We start from the raw sequence: 23735 nt of genomic DNA on the forward strand, positions 1-23735 counted from the left end.
TTTATGAGCAGTAATTAGGAGTTTATTAACACAAAATCATAGTTGATAATCCCTTAATAGTGAGAATCTGACTTTAAAATAAAGTGTAACTGTAATCGTTTTTTAATAAATAAGGACTAGTTTCTTATTAATACTTACCAGTACTATTTAAAAAGATACTAGCGGTCACTATTGAAATACATTGAAGTACAATGACAGATCCATATAGAAGTCAACAGATACAATTTGAAATGTGTTACCAATAACAACAAAATAGTTGGTTGCTATTCAAATAAGTACTAATATCTATTTAAGAGGTACTAGTACCTAATTAAGTATTAGTATACTGTATACTAGTATTCAATGAATAAGTACTAGTACATAAAGAATGAGTACTAGTACCAAATGAATACATACTAGTTTCTAATCTACTTATTGAGTACTAGTATTTAATGGATGAGTACTAGTATTTAACGGATGAGTACTAGTATTTAATGAATGAGTACTAGTATTTAATGAATGAGTACTAGTATTTAATGAATGAGTACTAGTATTTAATGAATGAGGACTAGTATCCAATGAATTGGGACCAGTATCTGAAGGTATTGTAGTATCTAATAAATAACTACCAGTATCTACTAAATGAGTACTAGTTTTTTATGGATGAGTACTAGTGTTTAATGACTGAGTACTAGTATTTAATGAATGAGTACTAGTATCCAATGAATTGGGACCAGTATCTAATGGTATTGTAATATCTAAAGAATAAGTACTAGTACCTAATGAATCGATACTATTTTCTAATTAATGAGTACTAGTATTTAATGACTGAGTACTAGTATTTAATGACTGAGTACTAGTATTTAATGAATTAGTACTAGTATCCAATGATTGGTACCAGTATCTAATGGTATTGTAATGTCTAATGAATAAGTACTAGTGTCTAAAGAATGAGTACTAGTACCTAATGAATATATACTAATTTCTTATAAAAAATGTACCAGTATCTACTAAATGAGTACTAGTATTTAATGGATGAGGACTTGTGTTAAATGAATGAGTACTAATGATCAATTACTGAGTACTAGTGTTTAATGAATGAGTACTATGATTCAACGGATGAGTACTAGTGTTTAATGAATGAGTACTAGTATTCAACGGATGAGTACTAGTGTTTAATTACTGAGTACTAGTGTTTAATGAATGAGTACTATAATTTAACGGATGAATACTAGTGTTTAATGAATGAGTACTAGTATTCAGTGAATGAATACTAGTGTTTAATTACTGAGTACTAGTGTTTAATGAATGAGTACTAGTATTCAATGGATGAGTACTAGTGTTAAATGAATGAGTACTAGTATCCAATTTACCAGTATCTAATGCCATATAGTATCTAAATTAATAAGTACTAGTGTCTAAAGAATGAGTAATAGTACATAATGAATATATACTAATGTCTTATGAATATATACCAGCATCTACTAAATGAGTACTAGTATTTAATGACTGAGTACTAGTATTTAATGAATGAGTACTAGTATCCAATGATTGGTACCAGTATCTAATTGTATTGTAATGTCTAATGAATAAGTACTTGTGTCTAAAGAATGAGTACTAGTACCAAAATTAATATATGCTAATTTCATCATAAAAATGACTTGTGTTTAATGAATGAGTACTAGTATTTATTACTGAGTACTAGTGTTTAATGAATGAGTACTAGTATTCAACGGATGAGTACTAGTGTTTAATGAATGAGTACTAGTATTCAATGAATGAGTACTAGTGTTTAATTACTGAGTACTAGTGTTTAATGAATGAGTACTAGTATCCAATGAATTGGTACCAGTATCTAATGGTATTTTAGTATCTAATGAATGAGTACCAGTATCTAATCAAATAAATACTATAATCTAATAAGGACTGGTGTATAATGAGTACTAAAATCTAATGAATGAGTATCTAATGAATACGTACTAGTAGTTTTTAAAAAGGTACTTGCTCCTTAGGAATATGCACTAGTAGCTAAAAAATATGCACTAGTAGCAAACAAATAAGTATTAGTACCTAATGGAATAAATACTAGTAACTAAAAAATAAGTACTAGTAGCATAAAAATAGATAATAGCATGTTTTATAGATGAAATGTTCAGTTAAATGCCATAACCCAAATAGTCATAATGGAGTATTAGTCAGAGTGATGGTAATATTGTTGAATTTTGATGGGTTCTGTCCTCCTTGATGGGATGAAATTAATTCCATTCGTCTTGTCATGATGAGCAATACATGGTGTTTTCCTTTTTTCTAAAAATAGATATTCATAATATTTGCATCCACACATTCAGTTGGTGTCATTAGACAAACATCCAGTCAGTGTAATATTGTCCGTCAGTGTGATGTTGAGCTGAATCCAGGCAGTGAGTCTGTAAGAGACTTCAGTCTCAAAGGCTATTCAATACCTAATTACTCTCCTAATTTACTAAGAACACAGTCTGATGCATTGATTTGCGATTACTGTAAATAATACAGACACATCTGAAGTTGAGCTCATTTTCCTTTGGCAGCTCTAACGGATGTCCAACATTAAAGCAGTAGGCCGTGCTTTACAGTGATTTTACAGTGAATATAATATTTGTATGGCTTTATTTGTATACATCTGAGAAATCAGCTAAATAAAATAAAAGAGAAAATGGTAATTAAAGATAGAAAGCAGGTCTCTTTTAAAAAAACAAAAGATGGATAAAATATAGATATAACACAATGTTAAAAAATGATTAATTATATCAATATGACTATACTGGTTTCAGTATTTGTTTCTGTATGCATTTACAGTATGTATCTATTTTAATGTTTTAATTATTTCTATATGTGTTTCTTTTTTATTTTCATAAAAAATAGTATTATATCAAACGACTATATTGGTATCAGTTATTTTTTATGTATTATTTAAAAAATATTTTTATTTAATTACATTATTTTAACATTTTAATTGTTAAATGTTTTTAATAATTTCTTTTTATATTTAATTTGATCAAATTAACTATTTTTATTGTAATATTTAATATCATTGTTTAATATAATATAATGATTTATTAAATCAACTAAACAAAGAGCAAAGGGCAAGTTAGGGTAGAAAAGTGCTTCTTAAATCGAACATCCACCTATCTTTAAAGATTAGTTGTCATCTCATCACATTAATTGTCTGTAGATGCACTAATTCAGTCAGAAATGACCCACAGTGACTCTGTAGTTTGACAAAGCAAATCTCCTTGGCTCTTGTCATTGTTTTATGAAAGCCATGCGCTTTCAGAGTCAGTGTGCTGGAAAATCTTATACAATGGGTAGTAAAGCTTTATCTTTTCTATTTACCAGGTTCAGCGTGGGAGAAGTCAATACGACAGATTGGTTTTGAGAGGTGAGTCCAAGCGCTTATTTTAATCACAAGCCTATAAACTGCCTTGGAAACATTTTATGAAAGTTTCATTTCATGCCTGTTTGTCAAACTCTCACAGGTTTTTAATTGGAAATGTTTTTACTGCGTGAAGTCTCTTGGTCTGTCTTTTACAACTGTTTCTTTATAGAAAGACACTAAACCTGCAACAAGCACTGCAAAAACAACCCCGATTATTGATTGAGTTTTTATGGAAAGCTTTGAGGAGGAAAGGAGAGAGTATTGTTGCTACCAAAACGTTGCGACATATGTCTATATAGCTTTGCACATTTTTGTTTCCGTTTTAGATGCTTTTAAACAAGTCACACACACAAATAATATTCATCAATAATAATAAAAATAATAATAATAAACAACAACATAATGTATAATTATGATGATGATGATGATTATTTGTATAGTATAGTAGTATAGTATAAATCACTATATAGTAGTAGCATATAAATAATAATACATACAATTTAAAAATACAAATGCATTTAATTTTTTAATTTTATTTCAAGTAACAAATTAAAGTTTTTTTTTGTCTGTGGGATTTAAGATAAATAAAATAACTCCGTCTATGATTTTTTTGTTGTAAAAACTTGATATATATTGTGACGAGTCAGCTGCCTCCTCCCTGATTATCACCGGCACCCCGTCCTAAATCGCCGCCCTTCACCAGGCTCCCGACTGGAGTGGGTGTGTGAGAGGAGGGGCGCTGGACGAGTCAGGGCTGGCGGCGTGTGATGGGGCACACCTGAAGGAAGTGGAGCCTCATTACCGCCGCTGTTTAAAAGCCCAACGCGCCTCTCCTCAGGAGACCGGTCTCTTCCCCGTGCATGCACGCTGGTGTCCTCGTGGGTCCAGGAAGGGTGCGTTGAGGGACTCCCGCGCCACAAGAGACGTGAGCAGCCGGACCCGCGATCCGGAGGAGAACCGCACCCGTTTACACGGCCGACGGGCCAGGATGCCGGGCCGTCCATCCCCTACCAGCACCGCGGCCAATGAGAGAGACGCGGCCGCTAGGAGAAGCCGCCGCCCCTCGCGCCCCGGACCTAGGAGGGGAGCGCGTGCGGCCGCCGGACCCCGCCCCTTGCCTGGACCCTTCCTCGGTGAACACTGCCCGACCCACACAAACCCCACAGCACAACGAGGACACCAGATCCCCTGTTATTTTGGACACTTTCCCCCTTTGGCCACTTTTATTCCCTTTGTTTTATGATTTCTGTTAATAAAAGCCTCTCCGAGGCCTGACGCCACGCCCACTGTGTCTGTCTTGTGCTCCTCCCGTGACAATATATATATATATATATATATATATATATATATATATGTATATATCCATATATATATATATATATATATATATATATATATATATATATATATATACATATATATATATATACATATATACGTATATATATATACATATATATGTATATATATATATATATATATATATATATATCATTTCCTATTTTTATCTGTTTTAAATTAATTTTAAATACATTTTTAAATCATTGTTTGATTGTTGTGAATATTTATTATGAGTATTTTACTTCCTTTTATGCAAACCACTTTGAATTATCATTGTAAATGAAATGTGCTATATAAATAAATTCGCCTTACCTAGAAAAATACATTACCATTTAGTGATATTAAGCTTCTGAATAGAAGAAGTACAGCCCAGTGCAACTAGTTTTGTTTTCTAGTGCGGTACTGTAAAGATATTGTTTTCCTTCAGTTTATTCCCAACACACAAAATCACTTAGAAGCGTGTAATATCTTGCAGAGATAAGAGGGATGTGTTTTCAGTTTGAAGTACTTCAGCAAACAGAGACGGATAACATTACGCTCCACTTACGCTGCGGCCAGCTGTCTGCCATCCAGCAGCACGGCTCCAAACTTCAGCCTCCAAACCAGCGCTTCCCCTGATGAACACCAAACCCAATTAAACCTGACCCACCGTTGACAGCCTGATTTTTCAAGGCCTATACCTTGATGTTTGTGTGCGCTAGCCTGACTGTGATTGTGTTAAGTGCGGTTTCCTGAGTACGGGAATCTACACCTGCACCTTTTTCCAAGCAGCGCTGGTCGGATGGCTCGATTCACCATAAGTGGCAGGAAGTTCGGCTGTAAACTGTTTATATTCCTAATTGACCTGTTAGTTGAGCGAAGGCATTTATCTGTGACATAACGGCCCGCTGATGTCTCTCTGCTGCACCGGGAATCATGAGCGAAATGAGGATGTTTAGGGTCTGAAAATCATCGATAAGAGACGATATTAAGAAGATAATTTAGTGGAAGAGAGAGATCCTGAAGACACATCCACCAAAATGGAAATTAAAATGATGCCAAAAGAGCTCTTAAAGCTGTTGTGTTTGGGATATGCAAATCACAATTAGAATTTATTAACGTATTGATTTTATTTAATTTGTATTATTTTATACATTTATATATATATTTTTTTTTAATGTTCAACAACTAATATAGAAATGAATGCAAAAGTTATTGCAAAAGAGGGTGAGATGCCTAGCAGTGTACGTAGTTTTATTTATAATCTGCAAAAAATCATTTAGAGACATCGAGACATTGCATTGAGTTTTTTCTCTTTTTTTTTTTTTTTTTAATTTACAGTCTACAAACAATCACTCTGCATTTCAATAATTCGATAAATAATTTATTGTAAACCCAATACTTAAAATCAAGTAGTGACCTTTGTTTTTTAACTGATATATTGGTAAGATAAATTGGTATACTGTTTACTCAATACTTATCTTAATATTCCTCATACAGGACTGTATCAAACACATCGTGAGAAGTCTGATGCCTTATGAAACATGCATTTCTGTTGTATTTCTAGATGCATGCATAACGCATGCTTTAGTACCCCTCAGGACACATATAGTTTCTGTCCAGATGAAATTATATATTATATATGCACATCAATCATCCATGCATCTTCGATTATTCGATTATATTTTCCTTCATTATAACGTTTTTTCATTGTCTGAATAATGAACAATACACTGGCTCCTTCATTCAGACCTGTTTTGACTAATGCCCCCGACACAGACTAAGCACTTCAGGACTTCGTTTCACCCTCATGTGAGTTTCAGAAGAACCCAGTATGTGTTTTATGAGAAATATTTATACTCTTTTAATATGGTGCAAGTCTGATTTTATTGAAGTGGGTGGCGAGGATATAAAACGGCGCACAACAGATGTGTGAGAAGCTCGAGCTGGAAAATGCTGCCGGAAAAATCTGCGTTCTCACAAGTGTTTTCCGCCCTCACAGATGGCCTGCGGTTTAACAGGAATTCTGGCGATGCTAGTTTGTTTGTTATAGTCCCAATCACCTGTAACGTTCACGTGAATACTGCAAAAGAAATGTATGTGGAAGAATGATGCATCTGCTCCAGTAACTGTGTGCTGTCTGTGTTTGTAGTGTTATTGGTGCAGATGCAGGCAATGGTATCCGAGTCTTCCTGCCGGACATTGGGATGTTCATGGCCAGTCTGTCCGTGTGGCTGCTGTGCAGAAAGCTGGTCCACAAGCGTCCCAGTGAAGAAATGGCGCAGGACAACCATGACTTTGAGCCCGAGGAGAAGGTGGGTCATGCATGATAAATAACTCACACACACCTTCTGCTTGCTTCACACACCTGCACACAAACACTGAGCACACGTGCCATCCAGGAGTTTGCATGGAAATTTGATAGATACATTCATGCACACAAATCTTATTCATTGATTAATCATGAAATTTTATAAAAATAAATGATTTAATAAATAAAAAATATATATATTTTTTTACTTATTAATACTACTACTTATAATAATCATTCTTCTTCTTCTACTAAGTTTATTATAGTAATTACAGTGCAACAATACATTTTAATTTATACATTAATAATATTTGTATGATATAGCTAGTATATAGCAACCAGAACATAATAAAAATAATAACAACAATAATAATAATAATAATAATAGTAATTATTATTATTATTATTATTATTAATTGAATAAAACTTAACAAATAAATATTAATTATTAAAACTTCAACAACAACAAAAACAACAAAAGCAATAATAATATGATAATAATAATGATAATTATAATAATAATAATTATTATTATCATTATTATTATTATGTCTATTATCTAGAAACCAAACCCAATGCTAGAATTAATTCTTGTAGTTTCTAATTAATTAATTAATTTTATTTTATTTTATTTTTATGTGGTCCAGTATTTTTGAATAATAACTTTTGATTGACTTTTGTCCCAGATGATTATTTCTTACTGTGCTCATATCAGCCCATGCTTTCATTCTTCTCACATAATAAAATAATTTCAACTAAATCTACAGTATACTTAATATTTGAGTAGTAGCAATGCAATAAACAGTATAACGTATGGTCAGCCGTTTATTATCTCAAAATAAATCAGTGCATGTATGTGTACAATAAGGAAAATGCATTGTGTGTGGATGAATGAAAGTTTGCATGCATTGCCAGCTCAGTAGAAGTGTTGTTAAAGAACTTTACTGTGTGAAATGTCATAATCACATTTTTCTGAACTCCACCCAAGTAACAGCTTTCCAACATTTTGTTTTCCCAGAGCGAAGGCCTTACAAAACTCATGTATATCATGAGAACAGGTTTATTACAATATAATATAGCATGAGGAGAAACATTTTTTTAATAGACTTGTAAAACAGCTCATAAGTAAATTCTAGCTTTCCTCGTGTACCAACTTGATATCATAAGTTTTTTAATATCTATAGAAATGCTAAATAGCAACTTTGTTAATTTAATGTAATAATTTGATTACATTTTTAAATTATCATTAGTCTTTGGTTTACATAACACTCCCAGAAAATCTTCTAAATCTTTGTTTTGTCAACTCTAGAGTACACTGTATAGATTAGACATAAACTATTCACAGAACTGTTTTTATTTTTTTTTCACTTTAAACACATCTGTATACCAGAAGACATTAATAAAGTTAAAGTTATTAAGAGACTCACTGGAGGTGTAAAGAATTGCCTGTAGAGAAATGCTGTAGCTAAACGTTTACTGGTGTTTATGTGCTACTGTGAACAGGAAGTAGTTTCCTGTGCTGAAGGCCATACATATGGAGCCATTAAAGTTAGATGATCTTATTATTTGAGTCTGAGATCAGAGTTAATCTGAACCAGATGAAACAACTTAAACAGACAAATGTCCTTAAAATGAACTTGTGTACTGCTGACTGCCTAATATTTGATCTAGTATATCAGACAGTGTATAGAAAAACATTGAGTCATTCATTTTTTTATTTTATTTTTGTACTGTCAATTGTATTTTTCATCTGTTTTATTTCAAGTTTAAAAAGTACTTTATTTATTTATGTATTTACTTTAAAGCAGTCATTAAAATTAAATAGTAAAATAAATTATTAAAAAATAAAATAAATAAATAAATAAAAATAAACAATAAATTAATTTAAAATGACATTTATTATTATTATTATTATTATTATTATTATTATTATCTGTTCTTTAGAAACCAAACCCAGTCTCAAACTCAAATTAATAATCATAAATTTAGTTACAATAATTGCAATTTATTTTTAATAAATAAATTATTTATTTATTAACCTAATAATAATATTATTATTAATTGTATTATTATTATTAGGACATATAATTCTAACACGTTTGTTTGTTTATTTAGTTAGTTATAACTATAAATTATTATAGACTAATAAAAATGACAAAAACACTAAAAATACTCAAACCTTAAAAATGTAAACAGAAAATATAAAAGCATGAAATTGTTAAACTGTTTATTTTTATTATTAACATTTCAGTTCATTAACATTTACACATCACATATGAGTTTGCATTCTTATGTTCTGTGATCAAACTCAGGAGGAGGATGACGAGAAAGTGGAAGATGATGAGGAGGAGGAGGACGAGATGCTCTATGACGAGGACTTTGATGCAGAAGACGAGGCAGAGGAAGAGGATGTGGACGGAGGAGGTCTGGAGGAGGAAGAGGAGGAGGAGGAGGAGGAGGTGCAGGAGAGCACAAAGATGAAGATTCTGCGCAGAGTTGCAGGAGTCGCAAATAAACTCAAAGAGATCATCGGTAACCTCATCACAACCGCTGGACAGGTGGTGGTCACCATTCTCCTGGGATTAACAGGTGAGCATGTGAGAGACATGTTTTCAGATACACCACCATTCAAATGTGTGCGATCCGTTTTATGCTATTTTTAAATAACCGATAGACTTTAGTTTATGTCACAACCGAAACCGTCATAAACCATAATTTGCATGAAGCATCTCTTCTGATCCAAACATCTTTTGCTGTCACTTTTGATCAGACGAATGAATAAAGGTGTGAATTACTTTAAAACGGTAGTGCAATAAAGCAAATTAGATCATTTTGCATTTAATATATTTTATGTCATGCACATTTAAATACGTTTCTGAGACTCAAAAGCAAATATAAAAAAAATACATTTGTAGCATTAAGATTTTTTTCTTTTTTGTATTATTGTTATTATTTATGTTTTATTCATTGGTTATACTCTGAAAACTATACATATTATCCTGCCTATTTTTTAAGTGAAATAATTTATGATTAAATATAACAAATAATGTCACAATGCAAATGAAAAGTAGTGTAAAATATGAATGTAAAACGTCTAATCTGTCTGTGTTCTGCCCTCCAGGTGTCACGCTGCCCTCTCTGAGCTCAGCCGTCTACTTCTTTGTGTTTTTGGGGCTGTGCACGTGGTGGTCGCTCTGCAAGACCTTCGACAAGCTGCTCTTCAGCTGTCTGTGTGTCCTCATGGCCATCTTCAGTGCTGGACATCTCATCATACTTTATTCCAACCAGTTCCAGTTCCTGCAGGAGGCCATCAGCCTCAACGACAGCTACACCAGGTCAGAGCTTCTTCTTCTTTTTTATTTTTAAGCAACTGTTTCTTCATGTGATTCCAGACAGACTGATAATGATATGATCAGATCTTTGTGCAATCAAATTAGATAACATTTAACCTTTTTTTGTTTTGCAAATTGTATATGCAAATAACTTGCTCTGAAACTGGACTGCTCGGACTCTGAAATAATGCTTGTTCAAAAGTGCCAGTAATGCTCATATAATATGTCATATCTTTAATTTCATCATATGCATATTAATCTGCATCTGCTGTGTGCTTTAAATAATGAATAAGAAGGAGAATACCCATCATGCCTTCAAGCGAAACACAGGCTTATTTCTTGCGTCAAAGGCCGGTCCAAAAGTCATACGAAATTAGCATCATTGATGCATTTCAGCCAAATGTCATGTATATTGTGACGAGTCAGCTGCCTCCTCCCTGATTATCACCGGCACCCCGTCCTAAATCGCCGCCCTTCACCAGGCTCCCGACTGGAGTGGGTGTGTGAGAGGAGGGGCGCTGGACGAGTCAGGGCTGGCGGCGTGTGATGGGGCACACCTGAAGGAAGTGGAGCCTCATTACCGCCGCTGTTTAAAAGCCCAACGCGCCTCTCCTCAGGAGACCGGTCTCTTCCCCGTGCATGCACACTGGTGTCCTCGTGGGTCCAGGAAGGGTGCGTTGAGGGACTCCCGCGCCACCAAGACGTGAGCTGCCGGACCCGCGATCCGGATGGGAACCGCACCCGTATACACGGCCGACGGGCCAGGATGCCGGGCCGTCCATCCCCTACCAGCGCCGCGGCCAACGAGAGAGACGCGGCCGCTAGGAGAAGCCGCCGCCCCTCGCGCCCCGGACCGAGGAGGGGAGCGCGTGCGGCCGCCGGACTCCGCCCCTTGCCTGGACCCTTCCTCGATGAACACTCCCCGACCTACACAAACCCCGCAGCACGACGAGGACACCAGATTCCCTGTTATTTTGGACACTTCCCCCCTTTGGCCACTTTTATCCCCTTTTGTTTTATGATTTCTGTTAATAAAAGCCTCTCCGAGGCCTGACGCCACGCCCACTGTGTCTGTCTTGTGCTCCTCCCGTGACACTGGTGGAGAATGCGGGCAGGCGGAGCCTAGACAGCGCAGTTGGGAAACGTCTGGTGACGTCACTCCCTCTCGCTTGCAAACGTTCGCGAGAACCCAGACTGGGACGGAGGAAAACTGGGGACAGCCTCCCAGCCACACAAGGGGTAAGTGACTTTTCCATTGTCATTTTACCCTGTGGTTGGTTGAGACTGTCACTAAAACCCGGTTTCTCTGTCCCTGTTCTGGTGCGCTGCGAGAGGGAGGACCGCCCGGAGAGGAAGCCCCGCCCACTCCGACCGTTTGGAGCCTGGTTGAGGATGGTAGCACTCCCGTGTGGGCGGCGCCCTGATGACGGGGATGTCGCTTGGGAGGGGGAATGTGACGAGTCAGCTGCCTCCTCCCTGATTATCATCGGCACCCCGTCCTAAATCGCCGCCCTTCACCAGGCTCCCGACTGGAGTGGGTGTGTGAGAGGAGGGGCGCTGGACGAGTCAGGGCTGGCGGCGTGTGATGGGGCACACCTGAAGGAAGTGGAGCCTCATTACCGCCGCTGTTTAAAAGCCCAACGCGCCTCTCCTCAGGAGACCGGTCTCTTCCCCGTGCATGCACACTGGTGTCCTCGTGGGTCCAGGAAGGGTGCGTTGAGGGACTCCCGCGCCACCAAGACGTGAGCTGCCGGACCCGCGATCCGGATGGGAACCGCACCCGTATACACGGCCGACGGGCCAGGATGCCGGGCCGTCCATCCCCTACCAGCGCCGCGGCCAACGAGAGAGACGCGGCCGCTAGGAGAAGCCGCCGCCCCTCGCGCCCCGGACCGAGGAGGGGAGCGCGTGCGGCCGCCGGACTCCGCCCCTTGCCTGGACCCTTCCTCGATGAACACTCCCCGACCTACACAAACCCCACAGCACAACGAGGACACCAGATCCCCTGTTATTTTGGACACTTCCCCCCTTTGGCCACTTTTATCCCCTTTTGTTTTATGATTTCTGTTAATAAAAGCCTCTCCGAGGCCTGACGCCACGCCCACTGTGTCTGTCTTGTGCTCCTCCCGTGACAATATGTTTTGTAATCATTTAAGCAACAAATTAACTAAGCATTGGATTCACAAGACCTGTGCATGCCCATCTCACATACGGTGGACAAAATGACAAAAGTGAGACTACTGAAAGGTGACCAAAATCATTCAGGTGTTTCTGTTAATCTTAAGTATCTCGATTCTTAAATCCTGAGATCAGTCTTTAGTCAGTGCTGTTTTCAGATGGGCAAATAAAACTTCTCTAAATATGTTTTTCTTCATCACAAAATTCAGACAAGAAATGGTGCTCTTTAATGTTGTGCGAGATCACTGTATCTCTCTGTGTAGTTCAAGCGGCATGCGAACCGATCATCTCTTCATCTTTACTACTAGTTATAGCACGAATAAACATGAATGAACCTCAGTATATTGACAGCTACAGTGCATTTTACTTAAATGTGTAAATAAAACATTCATAAAATACTCAATGTTACTTTTACCTCAAGAAAGTTGTCCAGTGTTCATAGTTTGTTAGTGAGCTTGAGAAAAAAAAACACTAGTGAGGAGCTTATTGTTACAAATGAGGTAGTGCTAAACGAAAGACAAAGAGCTTGAGGAGGATGGTGATCAAAATGAGGAGTTTACTAGATGACGACGGAGAATACAGACAATATACTACACTATAACAGCATTAACATAGACATTCACATTACATTCAGAAGTGTTAATACAATCACGGACCAGGGAGAACTGAACAGACAGGGTATTTAAGCACACAGAAGGTAATGAGGGAACTGGAGACAGGTGGGGAATAATCAATTAACCAAAACAAGGAGGAAGGTGACCATATAAGGAAACAGAAAGTTCATAGATGTAACACTTATATTTTTTTAATGAAAAAAAACTTTTTTATTGAGTGTGTTTATTATCTATAATAAATAGTAGTTAAATATAAGTATCAAATTAATATAAGTCGGTAATTGTAATATTAAATTGAGGTGGTTGCTTTAAAGGATTACTACATTTTTTCCTCTTTTTTACCCACTGAGATGTTACTGTCTTCAGCTTTGTTCTCTCTTGTGAGGCTGAAGAGATGTGTAACGACAGAAAAATAATTTAAAATAAATAAATAAAACACACATATGTCATTTTTCAAAAAACAAAATAATAATAAAAGATAACTCATGGTTTGTACTGTAATAAAAATAATACTGTCTTCTTTAAAGGCGGTACAACAAATGTACTTAATTTGAATGAAAATAAATGGAATGGTGTATCATTTTTCACTAAACCTGTCACAATGCACAATGCTATCCTGGTTAATTTGGCCATGCTGTTTAATTATGCTGCTTTTTAGAGTTGGTCTCAGGCCTGTGATGCCTTGAATGACTGCAACAAACAGAGCGGTGCTGTGTATTTCAGCACTATTGTCCTTCAGCTCTCATTTCCAGCTGTATTCTCAGATCTGTGTATGATCCGCAGGTGCTGATGGACTGATTCGGCACCTGTTCCTGCTCCGTCTCTCATGTCCTTGATGCTCTTCACGGCCATCGATTCCACCGACTGCGTTAGCTTCGGCTTTGAAAGGCCATTAGGTCTAAGTTTAGCAGAGCAGCCTTGTTTGAACTTTATTGTGGCCTCTTCTTTTGTCAGCAAACGTGTTTTGTTATTCTGTCTTATCTCTAGGTCCTTTGCGTTTCAGTCTTTTTCTCCTTCCAATTTCATGTTTAATTATGTTACTTATTGTTTCTTTGCATAATGTACTTGTATTTGTTTTTAGTATGCACATTCAAGATGGTTTTATTAATATGAGAAGAACATATTACTGTTATTTACTTAATATATTACATCAGTTTTTACAGCAGAGAGAAGGTCTGATGTGTTTCCAATGTATTTCTCTGGGTGATTTCTAATCAATTCAATGTTTAAAGCCACTTTTGAGGTTTGCATTTCATTGTGTTTGCGGTTGTGATCTCAAGGTTAATTAAGTCGACTGAAACTCAAGTTAGAAGTGCATTGTGGTCCGATAAACTCATTAAACGCAAACACCCTGTTAACACTTACTTACAGTACACTGCAAAAGGCGCTGTTTGTCTTGTTTTCCAGTATGATTAACTACAATCTTAAGTCAAGATATATTTATTTGAGACACAAAATTACAAGGCTTTTTTTAAAGGTTTATCAAAATTAATTGACTTGTCTGAAATAAGAAAAAATATCTAACAATGGGTAAGAAAGATAATCTTGTTTTCCCTTTAAATTAAGTTGATTTTTCTGACACCACTAGCAGAACTTTTTTAGTTTTTTAAGCTAAAACTCACTTAATTTTGTTCTTATGTCTTTTTTTCCCATAATAAATGTATCATTCATTCATACATTCATGATTTAAGGTGTCTTATCCTGATATAAAAATATTTAAATATTTGTACCAGAAAACCAGACAAAAAAAAAAATATATATATATATAATTTTTTTTTTTTTTTTTTTTTTTTTTTTTTACAGTATATCAATTTTTTTTTATTCCCTTCCCTTGAATTCATTAATAGAAATAGCCCATAAACTCTCTCTTTCTTGCTATTCTTTATCAGTTTTTCTTTGTGAAAGCAGTTTTGAACAGTAGAAATATCAGTTGTGTTTTTTGCAGAAACAGCCGTTGTTGTGTAGTTAACGGTGATCCGGTTAGAGAAGACTGTGTCCTAATTGTAGTTGATGAAAGACTCGTCGCCTTGAACTGCGTGACTGTTGAGTAGCAGTGTTGACAGCCAGTGTTTTCACTTCACTTCCTGTTTTTCTCTTGGCATGGAGTGTGGTCATGTGATCAGTTCTGTCCCAGTCAAAGCATTAAAAGCCAAATGACCTGGTTTACTTTTCCTTCACAGTGTGTTTGGCATCTCCTCCATTGTTCGGACCGACTGTTCCTCGACCTGGAAGCTTGCTGTCAACAGTGGTCTGAGCTGGCACCATTTCGTCAATCCCATCATGCTCTTGGTTCTGTACTACACACTGGCCACCTTGATCCGTCTGTGGCTGCAAGATCCCATGATCATGGTGAGCCTAATGTCACTTCAAGTGAATAATGTACTAATATTTTAACATTTATTATTTATTATTTGAATTTACACACTGCCAAAAATCATTATTTTAATGATATTATTAGTTAAGCATTATCCTTTAAATATTATACTTTAAATTATTTTTGTCATTGTCATTTTTATGTTTTTAAGCTTCACAAAATTTGATGTATGGATACAAAAAAATTACAGTGACGAAAACATTTTTTTTAAAAATAAAAGTATATTATTGTGTTTATTTAATGTCAAGCTTGTCTCAATTTAATGCACTTTTCATGCACTTTAATAAAATGAATTGATTAGAATATATATTAAGAGATTTTACAAAAGGCAAACAAAATATCCAGGACTGAGAGAAAAGCCTATTGATCAATTAACTATTAGTTTCAAGAAGACATTTTTTGTTAATTTTGGTTAAAATAAAGAAATATGCTATATTTATTAATAAATAAATAAATCTAAATATTCCTTAATGAATTTAAGTCAAGTGTGTGTATAATATGCGTTGGCTTATTATTATTAATCTAAAATTAAAATAATTTTTGTTAACTTAAATAAAATAAATTTTACCTAGGCTACATACAACAAAATTATAAAATAAAATAAAAATGTAAAAACAGTTTATAAAATGTGTGTAGCTCAAGTGGTAGAGCATTGCGTCAGCAAGCGCAAGGTTGGGGGTTCGATTCAATAAATATTTTATTTAATAAAATAAAAATGAATAAACTATGTAGACTTTTAAAACAAATAAATTATTATAAAAACACATAAGAACATTTAAGAAACTTTCAAAAAAAAATTATGTATATATATAATAGTATTTCAGTCGTGCTAAAATAACACTGATGTGAAGATTTATAATGTTGATTTGATATCAGTCACCTTTTTCCTCATCTGTCCACATGCTGTGGTGACTTTAAAGAGCGCTCAATAAACTCTGTCCTTCAAAACCTCACATGCATGAGCTTATTGATTCACATGCCTCTAGGTTTGATCACAGCATGATTTTCTTGTCGCTGTAAATCTAAGCGATGAGAATAAAGATCGATGATGAATCATAAATGCTGTTACGCCTTCATCTGATAAAATAATGATTAGTTCAGTGTTGTTGTTTTCATCTTATGACTCCATTAAGCGTGTTTATCATCTTCAGCGTTTTCATTCGCAAGCTGCTCCAATGATACATGTTGTAATTCCCTCCACGCTGCTCGCTGAATATGTTTCTGTGTTTATTGATCTTTCTCCAGCAAGAGAGTGAGGAAGAGGAGATAAACGAGGGAAATGAGACCGCGGGAAACAGCTTCGTTCACTCGTTGATTGGGAAGCGGCTGCTCTGGTGGAAAGCGCATCAGAAAACCGAGGAAAGAAATGTGAGGAAATCTTAAATTCAGGAAATGTCTTACAAGGTTAACTTTTAACTCTTAATTCAAATATTTAATTTTAGAGGTCGCAATGTAAGTCTGGATGTAACCTAGTGAAACAAAAGCTTACAAAATACACTTTTAAGTGTTTATTTTATTGCACTTTATATCTATTTTTGTCTGTAGATTTGAATTACAATACATATTTTCAAAAGCCATTTTTATCTCCACTTTAGTAGCACTTACATGTGCTTAATGTTACAGATGTATATCTATCTATATTTTGAATTTTTATTTCAAGGAATTTGTTTATATATCATTTAAACTCATATTAAAATGATTTATAATTTTTATAAAGCACAGATTTATATAATGTTTTAATAATAATAAAAAAAGTAATTTTTTATTTGAGTGATAGAAACGTTTTTAGAAAATAATCAGAACATTGGATAAAGCCAGATTCTAAATTATTGTTTCATTTTGCTGACATATTAGAGTTAAATGATTTTATAGAAGTGATTTTGGATATTTCTTTTAATCGCTCCATAAATCATAAAACATTTTGGAGAAAAAAAAAATGTCATCATGATTTTAGGAGTAAAAATGTTATATAAATCAGTGTGAATTGCTATATGTGAACAAACCCCTGAGTAAAAAACCTTCAGAATATAGAGAGGAACAAAACTTTTAAGTTTGATGTTTAAGTGCAGCTGAAGTGGAGAAAAAAATTAACAGCCTTTAAATATATACATTTTCAACCATGTTTTTTTAAGAATAAAATGTTATATAAATCAGTATGAATGATACATCAATTAAACCCTTCAATACAAATATAAAGAATAGAGTTTGGTGTATGTAAGTGCTGCTGAAGTTGAGATAAAAACTTGCAGTCTTTAAACATATGCATTTTCACCATGCTTGTAGGAATGAAATGTTATATAAATCAGTGTGAATGATATTTGAACAAACCCCTGAGTAAAAACCTTCAGAATATAGAGAGGAATAAAACTGTCAAGTTTGATGCATGTTAAGTGCAGCTGAAGTGGAGAAACAAACTCACAGTCTTTAAACATATGCATTTACACCATCCTTTTAGAAATAAAATGTTATATAAATCAGTGTGAATGGTTTATGAACAAACCCCTCAGTATAAATATTTACAATATAGAGTGGAATAAAACTGTTACATTTAGAGTATGCAAGTGCAGCTGAAGTGGAGAAAAAATGAACAGCCTTTAAATGTACACATTTTCAACCATGTTTTCTTAAGTATAAAATGTTATATAAATCAGTACAAATAAAGTATGCACAAACCCATCAATAAAGATATTCAGAATATAGATAGGATTATAACTGTACAACTAAGTGCATGTAAATGTTGATGAAGTGGAGATAAAACTAATTTTGAAGAAACATGGCCTGTTACCCTTGTGTGTCAATTAAAAAAAGTTACACGTCAGTTCATAGAGGACAAAAATAATAACATTTTTAAGCTTATGCAAATTATTTAAGCAATTTTTATATAAAATATATATTTTATAAAACATGTTGAACACAAAATTTGCTAGAAAATCATAGCCACATATATCTGAACAAGTTTGAGGTCGATATCTCAAAAAAATAGCTTTTAGGAAGATTTTGTTTGGGTGTAGTACCAAACATTTCTAATTAGTTTCCAGCAGAGCTCTGTTGGCAAACACAGTGGTGAGATTTGTGATTCGCAGTACAGTATCATTTCTCTCTCTCAAACATAAAAGGTGCACACACACACACACACACACACACTTTTTATTAGGACACACACAAACACTCTGACATCCACACCAACACACCCACACAATTATAGCTGCATAATTTATCCATCTGGCTCTATTATACAGCAAAAGCAGAAAACAGATTTTTTAAATAAAAATATATATTCTCTTTATAGGCCAAACCTTTAATTTCTGAAGCCTTGCCAACAGAATGAAAGCTTATTAACAAAGACTGCATCAGTTTATAACAAAATGGCCTTTGGATTAAAACATTTCAATGGGGACATTTCTGTCCATAAGGCGAGGAATTTATTTTTGTACCTAGTATAAAATAGATTTATTAAACGATTGTGAAATATTAAAATTCCAATAAAAATACATGCCTGTGCCAAAATTTATGCAATTGGCATTAACACAGACAAAATGATAAAAGTATAAGAAAAGTACAAAAATCTACATAAAGTCGCACAAGGATTAAAGATATGTATTTAAATTAAATTCTACAAACGCAAATGGATAAAGTGCAATAATATAAAAACTTTAAAGTGTATTGTGGGTGTTTTTATTCCACTAGTCTGTAACAACACAGTATGAAAAGCCAAGTATCACAAAATTGATTAATGCATAATTATTATTTATTTTGGCTGTAGCGTCGTGTCCATGTTCTCTTCAACTTTAGCGTCAGCATTAAAGGTTTTTTAGCTCGCCTCGTTCTGAGTGCTGGTCTTTATCTGTGAATAGTGCCGCTGTACTTTGCTCTGCTCAGCGCTGATGTTAGAGAACAGCATAATGTTATCGACCGTCCTGTGCTCATCAATACATTCACCTTGCCCCGTCTGCTGTCTTTCTTTCTCTCTTTCTCTCTCTCTTTAGCTAATCTCCACTCAGGACGGGTACAGCACCTCGGAGGTTTGCTATCACTGTGGTTTTGCCAAGTCTTATATAACTCTGTGTCTGCAAATTTTAACTGTAGACAAATAAAGTGGGATTGTTTTGAGCTTTTAGCGGCTTGTGTGTGTGTGTACGCTGCTCTTGATGTGGCATGATCCAGTGGCTTTGGGGTGAAACACGATCTCTCTGGGTGAATCTCCAAAACGTTCAACAGAAAAAAAAAGAAAGCCTCCCCACTCCTCCAAATTTTCGTGACTAGTTGTTTTGTAAATCTCATTAAATTACATTTCCCTGCATATATATATATAGTTATAAATATTAAATATAATGCAATATATTGTGGAATTTATTTCTAAATTTACATATTATTAAAAAAAATATTATTATAATAATAATAATATAATTTGTTTTAATAATAGCATTAAATTGATATTAATTGCATATTAATTAATTATTGCAATAAAATATACTATCTTATTTTTTTTTGTTAATTATTCTATTTATTTATTTTTGCATTCTGCCAATACGAATTTGTAGCGAGAAGTTGTGGTTGATTGATATATCACAAATCAATATGAATATATTGCTTATTTGTTTAACTTTTTGGTTTTGTGAGATTCAACCATTTTGACAAGCAATTAACAAGATTTTTGCACACTTTAACTGTGACACCACGTGTGTTAAATCTAGATGTACCGTATGATTATTTCATTATTGTATAAAATTATAATAATAATAATAATTATAAAAAATATATTGCATGCTGTATTTGAATTGCTTTTAGACTGATATTAGTTATTTTCTGAACAGATAACATGACCTGTCCCTTGTGTCATTTTTGTGTGTGTGTTTTGCTATAAAGGTAGCGGTGATAAACTCAAATGGGACGTCATTTGATTATGTCTCTGCTGTGCCCATTGACAACGGACCGGTCAGTCTGGACATTTACTCAACTCCTCAGTACAAAGTGGACCAGCCTGTCGAATTCGAAGGTGAAAAATAATTAATACACATCCATTAATATCTTTGAACTGAAACACCTAATAAAACAATTAAACTGCGAACTGTATATTCTACCTAGGGTTATCATAAAAATAGAACCATAAAAAATCATATTTGTTACTTCACATAAACATGAACTAAATTAAATTATAAAAAAATATTATTCATAATATTTTTAATAAAAAATATATAGACATACTTAAAAAAATGCCAGGAATATAAATGGCAGAAATGTACAACCAAATGACTAAACTTAAAAAAAAAATATTGTAAATGATAACTGAAATGAAAACTAATTCAAACTGTTAATAAAAAAACTATAATAGTATCTCAGTAATAATAAAATAAGAGGTTCTATCGGTGCTATTCGAGTCTATGGAAATATGTTTAACAACAATTAGATGAGAAGTGGATAATTAAAGCCAGATTATAAACAAAGTGCAGTAAACTGTTCTGTTCTTCTGTTATCATCTAGTTTATTTGATACCAAGGATGGACAAAAAATGTTAAATAAAAACCTGTTGAAAACTGGGGCAAATGCAGCGACAGTGTCTTCCTCAAAGGAGCTCATTGCACTATAACCTTATTTTCCTTTTAAAACTAAGACTAACTCAATTAAAATCTCACCTCTGTCTGTGGCTGAGACTAGGTCCCAGTTAACTAATATCTGATCATTCACTGAGATTTTTCTTAAAGGGGTCATATAATGCTCATTTTCCACAAGTTGATATGATTCTTAATGAAAAGTCTGTAACATAATTTGTTTAAAATTTCTCAATGTTAGTGTAAAAAACTATTTTTTTACCCAGTCAAAAAAAGCTCTTTTCAAAACGGGCTGATTGGTGGGATTCTCCTTTAATGCTAATGAGCTCTGCTGACTCCGCCCCTTTCTTCTGATCTGCTCTCTGAGATACCGTTTAATTTAGCCACATTCATAGTGAAACTTGCTAATTAGCACATTATTAGGAAAGGGGATTTTCAATGATTCACTTAAATACATTATACTCACTGCTGGAGGCTGGATCATGAAGGATTCGCGTGAACACATTTAAGTAGATCAAGGGCGCATTTCTTTCAATTCTCCAAACGTAAGTTAATCCTCTGCGATTTCAGTCGCTCAGATGTCGGGAGTAAATGACTAATGCTATGTTCATTATTACATCCAACAACAAAATACCTCAATCACTTAGGAGTCATGCTCGTCTGCATCTCGGACTGATGACGGTCACTCAGGGCGGGACTGAGTTAAGACACAAGTCCAGTCTGTGCTGAAACGCTGCTGTCAATCAAACAATCGTGGGAGGGGCCTCCGACCATGTGACGCCACGCACACGGTCAGACGGCTCGATTTGAGAAAGGGGAAAACATTTAATGAGATTACAGAAAAACCACTTGGTGGATTTTTATCATTATAGGATGGTTGTGTACACACACTGCCAACACACATTTCAGTTCAAACAACTTGTAAGAGTGCATGTAGCATTATATGACCCCTTTAAGTGAACAAATAGAAATGACTATTGTTTTAATGCTCCACACAGAGAAGACGGATGAAAACACGAATGAGATCTTGGACTCACAGCTGGAGGAGGAAGAGGAGAAGACAGATGCAGAAGAGGAAGAGGAAGAAGAGGAGGAAGAGCAGGGTGGACCACCAGGAGCTCTTGTGAAAGTGTTCAAGTTCATTATGAAGCAGAGCTACATCTGTGCTCTTATTGCTATGATGGTGAGAAGGTCAAAGTTCAAAGGAGGTTAAAGGGATAGTTCACCCAAAAATGTGTATTATTTTTAATTTACTCACCCTCAGGCCATCCAAGATTTAGGAGATGTTTTATTTCTTCAGTATTTTTAGCAGAAAGCGTTGTCCTTGGTGGTACATAAAATGTAAAAGTCAGCAGCTACTGGTTTTCAGACAAAAAATGCATTGTACGGAAGGATTTTCCGGACTATTTTCAAATGGAATTGCAAATTGTATTTTCATTTGCGTTTTCAAAATGTGGATGCATAAATTGTAACATAATCCAAATGCAATTGCAAATCTTGCATTGCCGTTTGCATTTTCGCTTTCGCGAATGCACAGTGAGTGCCAAATTTCAAATGAAAAAGCAAAGTCCATTTGCAAATGCAATTCTCATGTCTTACGAGATACGAGCCTGTCATATTTAAATAGCACATTTGCTTTTTCACTCTCTCTGCACTGTGCATGTAAACTGCCTAAACACAAATGGAATCGCAATGCATTTTGCATTTGAATTTCCGACGTCTATACAGAAACCTGTCAATCAAGTGACAGGGGTGGGGGCCATTTTATTGGGCGTGTTTGCATTTGCATTGGGACATTGTTCAGTCCTGCTCTGTTCACACTGAAAATAACTGTACTGTGTGTGAACGTAACTGTATTAAGGACTCAGATTCTGCTGCTGAAAATAATCTCCCCCGTTTGCCTGAGGCTCTTGATTATACACATAATAATGCTGTAAACACTGTTCAGTTTCTTGCACAGACTGATCATTTCACTTCATAAGACTTCAGTATATCGTCAGGAGCCACTGGTATTCTTTTTGTGTTCTTTGATATGTTTTTTTTTAAGGTGTTTTTTTTAAACGCTAGCCACTGAAATCCATTTTATGAATTACCAAGTAACTGTTTCAGCTAATGCAAGAAAAAAAATAATCTACATGATTTTTAGATGGCCTGAGTGTAAGTCAATTAACAGCAGGTTTAAATTTGAAACTATTCTTTTGAAGTTCAACATTAGATTTTGAGTAGGAAGAGAAACATAAAAATATGAACCATGTCATCTCCTCATCCATCTTTCTTCATTCCTCAGGCGTGGAGTATAACGTACGTGAGCTGGCTGACGTTTGTCTTTCTGCTGTGGTCCTGTACTCTGTGGATGGTGCGTGACCGGAGGAAATACGCCATGATGACCTCGCCGTTCATGGTGGCCTATGGGAACCTCCTGTTGGTCCTTCAGTATATCTGGTGTTTTGAGCGCTTGGATCCAGTGCCGGGTTTCTTTCTGAAGATGGAGGTGCCCTTCACTGAACTGAGCACCAAGGTAACCATTATACAATGAACTGCATGATTTTACATAAGATTATTTATTTTCACTTTAATCAGGCCTCAACAATTGGTACAGGTTCTGTTGTATACATCTTTAAAATATGTATTTAATATGTATATAAAATGAATTTCATTAGTAT

The 23735-nt window shown here is 35.0% G+C and overlaps 1 protein-coding gene across 8 annotated transcripts in view; it reads left to right on the forward strand.

Moving 5' to 3' along the window:
- piezo2b (piezo-type mechanosensitive ion channel component 2b) overlaps positions 1–23735 on the forward strand; it is an 82191-nt gene that overhangs the window by 14111 nt on the left and 44345 nt on the right. For 7 of the 8 annotated variants that reach the window (XM_026205528.1, XM_026205536.1, XM_026205535.1 and 4 more), the window contains exons 4-13: positions 3355–3397; positions 6867–7029; positions 9338–9614; positions 10147–10360; positions 15330–15498; positions 16769–16891; positions 19510–19545; positions 20390–20519; positions 22071–22255; positions 23360–23590. In XM_026205528.1, coding sequence (XP_026061313.1) covers positions 3355–3397; positions 6867–7029; positions 9338–9614; positions 10147–10360; positions 15330–15498; positions 16769–16891; positions 19510–19545; positions 20390–20519; positions 22071–22255; positions 23360–23590 — 1571 coding nt within the window. The remainder of the gene's footprint in view (positions 1–3354; positions 3398–6866; positions 7030–9337; positions 9615–10146; positions 10361–15329; positions 15499–16768; positions 16892–19509; positions 19546–20389; positions 20520–22070; positions 22256–23359; positions 23591–23735) is intronic. The other variant, XM_026205529.1, reaches the window with a different exon arrangement.

This window comes from Carassius auratus, chromosome 27 (assembly GCF_003368295.1).
Source record: "Carassius auratus strain Wakin chromosome 27, ASM336829v1, whole genome shotgun sequence".
In the NCBI taxonomy this organism is placed as follows: domain Eukaryota; kingdom Metazoa; phylum Chordata; class Actinopteri; order Cypriniformes; family Cyprinidae; genus Carassius; species Carassius auratus.